At 37.5% G+C, this 9,826-nt stretch overlaps 1 protein-coding gene across 1 annotated transcript in view; it reads left to right on the top strand.

Annotated features, from left to right (window-relative positions):
- The window catches only part of CUNH16orf87 (chromosome unknown C16orf87 homolog), a gene marked incomplete at its 5' end in the record, with an annotated part of 17,842 nt that extends 8,736 nt beyond the window's left edge, over positions 1-9,106 (top strand). The window contains 2 exons of the mRNA XM_023519646.1: positions 2,475-2,657; positions 8,078-9,106. Of these exons, the coding sequence (XP_023375414.1) occupies positions 2,475-2,657; positions 8,078-8,196 (302 nt within the window). The remainder of the gene's footprint in view (positions 1-2,474; positions 2,658-8,077) is intronic.
- Positions 9,107-9,826: the final 720 nt, after the last annotated feature.

Below are 9,826 nucleotides of genomic sequence, written 5' to 3'. Positions count from 1 at the left end.
AACACTCCTCTTGCTTCTCCCGCCCCGTGCTAGGCAAACGCTGTTCTCTTTCTGTGCCTGTGAACTTGACTGTGGCGGTTACCTCCTGTAAGCGGAACCATACAATATCTGACCGTTCGGATCTGGCTTATTCCAGTTAGCATAATGTCTTCAGAGTTCATCTGTGTTGTAGCATGCGTCAGAATTTCCTTCCTGAACAATAGTCTGTTGTATGTTTATACCACATTTTATTTATTCACACATCGATGGACGCTTGAGTTACTTCCTCCTTTTGGCTTTGTGAGTAATGCTGCTGTGAACATGGCTGTGCAGGTATCTGTTCGATTCCCGGTTTTCATTTCTGTTGCTTATATGCCCAGAAATGGAATTGCTGATCATGTGGTAATCTCGTTTCATTTTTTGAGGCATTGCCATGTTCTCCACAGCGGCTGCAGCATTTTACCTGCCCACCAGCAATGCACAAAGGTCCTACTTTCTTCACCGTCTCACCAACACTGCTGATTTGCCGTGCTTTTGATAATAGCCATCCTCATGGGTGTGAAGTGATATTTTGTGATTTAGATTTGCATTTTCCTAACGATTAAGGATGCTGAACATCTCGTGACGTGTTTATTGGCCATCCGTCTGTCTTCTTTGGAGAAATGCTTACTCAGGTTCTTTGCCCACTTTTGAATTGAGTTGTTTATTGTTGTTCAGTTGTGGGAATTCTTTTTATTCTGGATGTTAATCTCTTATCTGATATATTTTTACAAATATTTTCTTCGATTTCATGAGCTGCCTTTTTACTCTATTGATAGTGTCCTTTGACATACAAAAGTTTTTAATTTTTCTTTCGTTGCCGGTATTTTTGGTCTCATATCCAAGTAATTATTGCCAACTCCAGTGTCACGAAGCTTTTCTCCTGTTTTTTTTTTCCCCCCTAAGTATTTTATAGTTTTAGCTGTTACATTCAGGTTTTCAATCCATTGTGAGTTAATTTTTGTATGTGGTATTTTGTATGTGGTATTAAGCACTTAGATAATTTAGTTCATTTCAGGTTGAAAATGGTGATACTCCGATTTTATCATTCCTTCTTCATTTTTTAGCTGCAGTAATTCTAAAATGAGAAACTTCTCTTCATCTGGTCTTTGGTTATCCAGTGAGTGGTACAGTTTGAATAAAAAAGGCAGAGTAAATGCAGTATTTTTTCTCTATTTAAGTTTTAAAAATAGCGAGCCGGTTCTTTAGCATCTTCCTGTGGTGGCCGAGTAGCTTTTGCTTTTGTATTTAATGTCATGTACTTGTGCCTCTAAGTATATTTGCTGTGTTTCAATCTATTATAGTCATTATCAATGCTCAGATTATCCTATAATGGTCAGCCTCTTTAAGTCAGTCCTTGAGTCTTTTAATAAGGCCTGGTTGTCTTTGATAACTTTCTTGCAATCTGCAATAATTAAACGTTCTTGTATCATCTCTTATGTGTCTAACCTGAGACCTGGAATTAATTCATTCTCTAAAGATATGGTATTTGGAAATAACTATTACTATTTTACTTAAAAATTTTACAGTAGCCTATGAAACATTTATTTACAATCTTTTAAATTGTTCTCTTTAGGTTGGTCCAGTGGTAGTGGGTTATCAGAACTTATTAACATTAGCGTCACTAAATTCTTCTCTTTAGTTTTAGGGATGTGAATTTTCTTATTTATTTTCCTTTCTGCCACTGTGATTTTACTGGGGTATCCTCTATCTTACTTTTGAGTTCAGGTATGTATTAAAGCAAGTTGTTGTTTTTTGTTTTTTGTTTACTTTTTCAAAAAACTTACGTTATTCAACATTTTGATTCGTTTGGAGTGAGAGGCCGGCTTCTTGTGGTAATTAAATCCCCATATTGAGTAAAGTTTCCCTATTGCTATTCCATTTAGGGATCAACATGCTCTTAGAATGTCAGAAATGACCTCATCTGTGGCTAAAGTGGAAACTACTTCCTAACTTCCTAGCGTTTTTATGTTTTCTACAGATGCTTTCTGTTTGCTTTTAATTGGTGACCTTAGTTTATTATGGCTAAGGTCAGTTTTGCTTCTGAATATTTGACATTTCTATAAAATTTGGGTGGGGCAAAAAGGAATGGAATATTGCTTCCCTTTTCCGATTCTTCACCGTTTGTAACTTGGAAACAGAGAGAAGAAGGCAGAAAGTTTGCTGTGGAATTGTGCAAACTTGTAAGGGCCGAAATTAAAGGTGCCAAGTAAATAAATGTCTTCTGTTACAAGATTCTTTCTCCCTCATGTGTTAATGTGGATCATTTGAATTCTGTTGAATTTCTTTTTTTCCCGTGTGGATACGAGGGGCATAGATATTACGGTGGTAGTTTTATAAGATTTGCCAGGCAGCAAACTCTAGTGCTATTCAGAAAGAAAAACGAAGACAGCGAGAACTTGGGCAAACAGTTCTTGCTAAGCCCTAAAATATATCCCTTTTATTCATCCATACAGAAAACAAGCATGAGGCCAAGAGGAGGCGCACAGAGAGAGTTAGGAGAGAGAAGATAAATTCTACAGTAAGTAAGGATTTAGAGAACAGAAAGAGGTCTCGAAGTAACAGCCATTCAGATCATATCAGACGAGGACGAGGAAGACCTAAAAGCGCATCTGCCAAAAAACATGAGGAAGAAAGAGGTATGAATACATCCAAGCAGTTTTTTTCCAAGTCTGAAATTTTTCTGAGATCTCAATTAGATAATAGTGAAGAAAGTGTTTGGCAGGCATTGAACTACTGGACTTAAGATTACCACTTACGTTTTAGTTTGGAAGCGTTTCCTCTGTGGTAGATGCTTGTTAAACAGACACACAAACGAATAGAAATTTAATTCTTATCGGAAAATTAAAGGCTTAAATTAGGTAAAATTCACCTTACTGTACACCGATGATAGAGTTCAGAGGTAATAATTGATATATGACATTCTGGAGAAGCCTGTTAAAATGGTTGTACTTTTTTTTTTTTTAAAAGAGAAATCTGAGTTCTGTTAAGACTTATTTCTAACTGTTATCCTGTGAGTTTTAAAAATTTACTATTGGAAATATTCTTCAGTGTGAATTTTTAAATTGCTTATTGTACACGCCTTGCTTAGAGGCAGCTTTTGGATAGGTGAGTTCTTCTAGGCCCAAAAACGTGTTTATGTTTCTCTTTACAGACCTCCTTTTCCTCTGATACTGAGTGTGTCTATCAGTAATTTGTTTTTAATCATTAACTAAAACCTGAGCTCCTCTTTTCCTTTGATTTATACGTCTTTAAAAAGACTTTTATCATGGAAAATATCAAAGATTACATGAGAGTAGAGAGAATAGTATAATGAATCCCCATATGCCCATAAATATCTTTTTCGAATTGAAGCTTTCAAGCCAGTAGTTAATGAAAAAAGGGGCCGATTGCTCTTTATAATTTTTTAAAAACCTCTATCAAAATAATTCATCTTCAGTGAAATGCATTTATAATTTGTTATTTGTGAGTTATGCTTTGCTTTTTCAGGGATTCAGTCTTAGGTATCCAGGTATTCAACATAAATATAAATTTCTCCTTTTTAGACATTGGGAATGTTTTACCTGTTCGCTTCTCTCTGCTCTGTGAGCTTTTATTTGAATAAAGTTACTACCGTTAGGGAAAATGACTTCACTGGTAGAGCTGCTCCTCCCTTTTATCAAGGTAAAGACGTCTTCACGTGGCGTGGGTAAAGGAATACGGTTTACACTGGGTTTGTATTCTGTGCAGACTGTGCTTAGATGCTCCTTAATTCCTTGGGACATTTGACTGCTTTTCTCTTTCCTTCTGCCGCTGGGCTCTTCCAGAGAATTTGAGTTATGTTCTCAGTTTGTACGTGCTGCTGTAACGGTGGGATGATCAGAAAATCCGTGCTAGCGACTGTTTCAGAAAGGAAACTGGGTAAAGAAAAGTCAGCAGAGAAAAAAGAAGAAAGGAAAATACTGCTTGGCCCAGAAAACAACATTCTTTTCCGTTGAAGTCAAGGGAACGTCACCCAGAGAAGGGAGAAGGAATGTCGCTGGTCCAGGGCGCGGGAGGCGGGGAGGCGGGGAGGCGGGGAGGCCGACGGCCGCGGGCTTTTAGTCCGGGGCGAACTCCGTATAGCTGTGCGAGGGCTCCACAGACGCAGGTTGGAGCTTTTATTTCATGTTAACCTGAAAAAATCAGCGTTTATTTGGCTATAAACTTTTTTCAGGAATAATCGGTATATTATAGAAAAGTTTTAAGAAAGCTATTTTTAGAGTGAATTATGCTTTTAATTTATTTGCTTTTAATGCAAACAGGAAAGTGCTCAAAGCGGTTTTTGTAGAATAAATATTTTAACGTATACTGGGGGGCAGTGGTTTGGGGACATGGTCAGCAAACTTTTTCCGTAAAGAGCCAGATAAGTATTTTCGGCTTCACGAGCCATACAGTCAGTGTCACAGCTACTCTGCTCGGTCATTGTAGCTGGAGAGCAGCCATAAACAATATGTAAATGAGTGGGCATGGCCGTGTTCCAGTTAGACTTCATAAAAACAGGTGGCGTATTTTGCTAACCCTCGAGGCAGACCATGTTCTCTGAATATAGTATGGAGAGAAAATACGACTTTTGCAGTGTCTGTATATTTGGGAATAGACTTCTTTGATATGCTGCTTACTGTGACTCGCTATTTAGTTCAATTCAGCTTTTATCGATTCCCTGCTCATAGGTCACTTGAAAAATCTGAAGCAGGCTTTACCTTTATTTTAATAAGTATAACTCGACCCGCATTTAATTGACTTTATTATTTTCTGGAGTTTAAAAAAGAATAGGAAGAAGAAAGAATGAAAAAGGAAAGCTATTAGACATTTAGATAACAACATAATCTTTATAAAATCATAAAAACAAACCATTAAACTTAACAATTTTTGGTTGGTTTAAGATAAGTCTTTATTTTATATGTGGGAAGAATATATGATTATTCTGGATCTTAGTAATGTAGTAGTGACATTTTAACTGATTAAAATATATTGGGCAATTCTGAGTATCCTATTAATGAACCTGTAGAATTAAAGTTAAAGATGGTGGATGGAATAAATACATTTAGCTCTGCACCCTCCCCAGATCCTAGTAAAAGGATATTTTTTAAAATGGCAAAGTCCCACAGGGACAAGAAAGGAGAGAAGCAGCAAAATTCTGGAAAATGATAACTGTTTTAGCACACTCATGAAACCGTAAGCTCCTTCGGGGAAAGCTGAGAAAGAAGCTGCTTTTTATTACACAACTGCCTTAAGATGAGATATCTGTGCATCAGTTATGTCTGGAAGTGTAGTGGTGTAGGTCAGGCTAAAAATAAGATTGTTTGGAAGTCCGCGTTTTCATAGCTCATTAAGGCAGTTTACCTCCTCCTCCTCTCTCTCCAAGTTTATCCTTTGAGAAAGGTAAGACAAAACAGCCTCTGGGCTAGGGGACTCCAGGCCTCCCTGCCGCCTGGAGACTCTGTTAAGGTCAAGGAGCTTAGGTGAAAATCGGATGGTAAATCCTGAGTTCTCCAGGTCGGCTTTATATCTTCCAGGTAAGAGAGTAGAAGCATCTTCTCTAGGGACTCTGAGGAGCCCGAGACAAAAGGCCTAAAGTAAAGCTTTCATTAAGGATTTCACAAGGAAACGGCCCCATCACATCACCCAGTCAAGTTCACATATGTGCAGGAGCCATTCCACTCTTCTGGCCCCTCTTAGAGTGTGAGCATGCTACTAAGTATTACCCAGGTACATGGAGGAAAACGTCTAGTATGGAAGGCTGAGGCCAGATCAACGGAAGAAAAAAAGTTGGATAAAACAAGTTTCTGCAGGGAGAAGAAAAAATTAAGACTATTACAAATATTCTTAGAGAAGATATTGTCGTCACGAAATAAGAACAAGATGATATTTAAAAGGAAATTGCAGATGTCAAAAAGTACCTGGAAGATTTTCAGAAATGAAAAACCATAACAGAAATCTTACAGACAAAATTGAAGAGATGTACCGGAACATAGAGCAGTAGGAAAAGAGATGAAAAAATAGAATGAGAAATGTAAGAAATTTAGAGGACCAGTTTGAGGTCAGCATCTATAAATAGTTGGCATTGTAGAAAAAGAACGTAGACGATGGAGGAGAAGGAAGTCGTCAGTGAAATAATTCAGGAAAATTTCCCAAACCTGAAGGACATTGAGTTTCTCGGTTGAAATGGTCTGCTAAATTCCCAGCCCAGTGGATGGTTAGAAGTAGCAGTTATACCCAAGCATATTATCGTAAATTATATCTCTTTGTTTAAAGAGCAATCCTTCAAGTGTTCAGATAAAGACAGGGAAAAGAATCAAAATGGTATTAGAATTAATACAGTGAAATCCTGCCTAGCAAAGAACAAACTACTGATACGTGCGTAGCGTCAGTGAATTTCAAAAAACGTGTTGAACCAAAGAAGCTGGACACAAAACAGTACGTACTGTATGATGCCGTTTACGTGAAGTCGAGCAGGCAGAGTGAATCTGCGGTGACGGGAGCGGAACAGTCATTTTTGGCGCGGTGGCGAGGGATCACCTGGGAAGGAGCACGAGAACTTTCCTGTGTGCCGATTGTGACGTGGGTCACGTGGGTGTGTGTCATGACGCCTCCAATTGTACATTTAAGATCTTTGTATTTCACTCTCTGTAAATTTAGCAGGAATTTAAAAAATAACTACTAAAAAGGGTATCGGGTTTTCTTAACAGTAGCACCAGTTGTCGGAAGACAGTTTTTGCCTTCGTAATACTAAGAGGAAATCTGCGCGTCCTTAGCCAGCCATACTGTGAACTAGCGTGAAGATGGACTGGAGACATTTTCGGACATTCAGGGCCTCAAAAATTTGCTCCCTTTCTCAGGAAGCTACTGCAAGTTACATGCCATCAGAATGAAGATGTAAACCGAGAAGGTGTCCTGGGATCTGGGACACAGTCCTGGGACATGAGGAGACTCTCCAGCCGTTCCAGATGGGAGCGGACCAGACCTGGAGAGAGTCCTTCAGGAAGATACAGTGGATAGAATAATATGCACAAACATTCTGAAAGATTTGTACAACTGGAAGAGAGTTCGGGTTCAATTAGTAGTGAAACTAAGCAGACGAAAAAAGAAAGTGAAATCATTTACATAGAATAATGTACGCATTTAAATACTAATCTCACCAGTATTGTGACACAAGTATAATGGGAAGATGCGAGCGAAGAGTGCGATGGGGGTAAAATCCTAGTGTTCCCCGGTGGAAAGTCAGTTGACAGTGCCTAAAACCAAAAACCAAGAAGTAGCATCATGTAAAAATATTACTTTAGAGATAGGTAAAACCAAAAAGGAACATCTGAAAAAAAAAGGCATTGCAGCTGGAGAGTAGGAAATGTGCAGGGGGGTTTTGGTGATAAGTTTTGTAAAAATGATTTGACTCTAAGCTATGTGCAGGTTTAAATTTGATTAAAAAGTCAACGCGAAGCAAAACAAATGGACAAAAGCAGAATCATAGTAGAGCCTGAAAGAAGAATTTGAAAGAAGGTACACAAAGATGTTGATTATGATTTTAGCTGACTTATGAGATAGGTGTTCTCTTATTTTTCTGTATTTAAAAAATTTTCTACCAAGAACTTAGATTACATTTGTAATCGGGAGGGGGAAAATGTTGGTTATTCTTATTTTCGGTAGCAGGGCCAAGGTGAAGAAGTTAATATATTCATAAAGGCACCAGCAATGTTCAGAAGGGACCATTGTGAGGGTGAGAAAATTCATTTTGATGGAAACAGCTGGCTCATACTAGTGGGGAGAAAGAAATGTGAGATTCTTACGGATTTGATGTGGATGTTGGACTGTAAAGAAATATGGAGTCTCTGTTTAGTTTTCGAATTGAGTTCATGACACTTCAATAACTCCTTTGTATAATTTTTAAAAATTCAGTTCAGTAGCATAATACTTTATGACATTGAATGTGCATTGTATTATATGTAATATTGTCATGTAAATACTTGAAAGCTTTCAGATTTTTAGCCAAATTACTGCATCTGCCACCTGTATACTAAGCTTTCCCTTTTTCTTTTAACAGAGAAACAGGAAAAGGAAATTGACATCTATGCTAACCTCTCTGATGAAAAGGCTTTCGTGTTTTCAGTCGCCTTGGCAGAAATAAATAGAAAAATTATCAATCAAAGACTTATTCTCTGATATTTGTCTGCAGAATGTGCTGAGACTTTCTTCAGGATTACAGCAGCAAATTCTCAGACAGCTATGGACTCTCAGGAGCACTCCGCCTGCGTCACGGAGGGCCAGTGACTGTTTTTTCCTGTCGTTTAGCCTGTGCCACACTTTGAGAGCAAAGCCGTAGGCTTGGACTGTTCTGGGATCTCCTTGTTAACCAAGGGGTATTGTCAGTGTTTTGTGTTTGAGACATAAGTAAGTGTATTTCCGAAAAGCAAAAAGGAAGCAAAGCTGGATGGCTGTTAAAGCGCCAAGGGGTAGGGATGGGAATGGAAGGGTGAACACTAGGGACATAAAAAGTGGGTAATTTTTCAGGTTTGCCACCAGAGATGCAATATTTTAAATACTTTGAGAAAGACTTTTAAAAATATATATTTCAGATTTTCAGCACTAACGGATTGCATATATACAGTTCATTTACTTTTAATAAATTGGCAATTGATATTTTATTGAACGGGGAATTAAGAATATAAATTGTAAATTTTGTCTTAAATTGATTTTTTTCTTGGCCTTTATTTTTATGACTGAAGGTATGAGTTATATTTTGGGAGATACTTTCTAGACGGTTTGGAAGTTTGGGTGCTATATGAAGAAAAACATTTAAGGATATATGATACTTCAGATATAAACACCTTGTTTTCTTGAATGTAATTTATTTATTGGTTAAAAAAAAAAAAAACACTTTCTGCTCTCAAGATGGTGCCTGTAAACCTAAACATAAAATATATTTATTACGTGCAAAATATTTCTTAGATAGCCACTTTTAAGCAGTAATGTTTTATCTGAACGGATGTTCATTTATACATCCTGATAATTATTTAAATTGTTACTTAACCTCACTCTGGAAAAAAAATAAACCTTAATATTGAAACTAATAGATTAATTAGTGTGGTATAAGCTTTTTGTTCTAGTGACGTTTGTGAAATATATTTAAATTCTTAATTTTTTAGCGTTGAATGATAACTATAGTTGCTTTGTTTTATACTAAATGCTTTTGTATTTTTGCATATTGACTCGATCAACATTCAGACTTGACAAGAACTTCCCTTATTTTACCCCCTCCCCCGCAGTCTGTTAGGAAGTCCCGAAGCGTCGGTGGGGGAGGGGGGGCAGTCGTCAGTTAGACTTGCCTGGAGAGAATTTCCCGTTCAGTTTCAGCAGAAGCATTGTCAGCGTCCTCACGTACTGTCACCTCCTGGAAGAGAAAAGGTTTATATTTTTTTTCTACTTTATTTAAATGGTAGCCAGCAGAGGGAGCATAAGAGATACTCTAGGTAGGACAGAATTTTCCTAAGAATTCCTTTTCCTTCAATCCCCATATTTACGTGCAGGTACTACTACAGTTTTCTTACATGCATTTTAAAGCCCTAGTAATAAAGTTTACTCCTGAAAATGCTAATGTGATTTTATCTTTGAAACATAATAGAAGATTATTTCATTTCGAGAAAAACATAAAAACGATTAATATCTAAAAACGCTTGTGCACCTATGTACATCCTCAGAGAAAGCAAGACCAGCTTACTGAGCAGGCATCTCTTTAAGAATTATTGATGCCAGAGTCTGTCCCTTTAAAACTGAAGACCCTTGGAGGGAAGTC

The sequence above is a fragment of the Pteropus vampyrus genome, unplaced genomic scaffold (genome assembly GCF_000151845.1).
Source record: "Pteropus vampyrus isolate Shadow unplaced genomic scaffold, Pvam_2.0 Scaffold228, whole genome shotgun sequence".
Classification (NCBI taxonomy): domain Eukaryota; kingdom Metazoa; phylum Chordata; class Mammalia; order Chiroptera; family Pteropodidae; genus Pteropus; species Pteropus vampyrus.
This window is presented reverse-complemented; position numbering and strand designations above follow the sequence as displayed.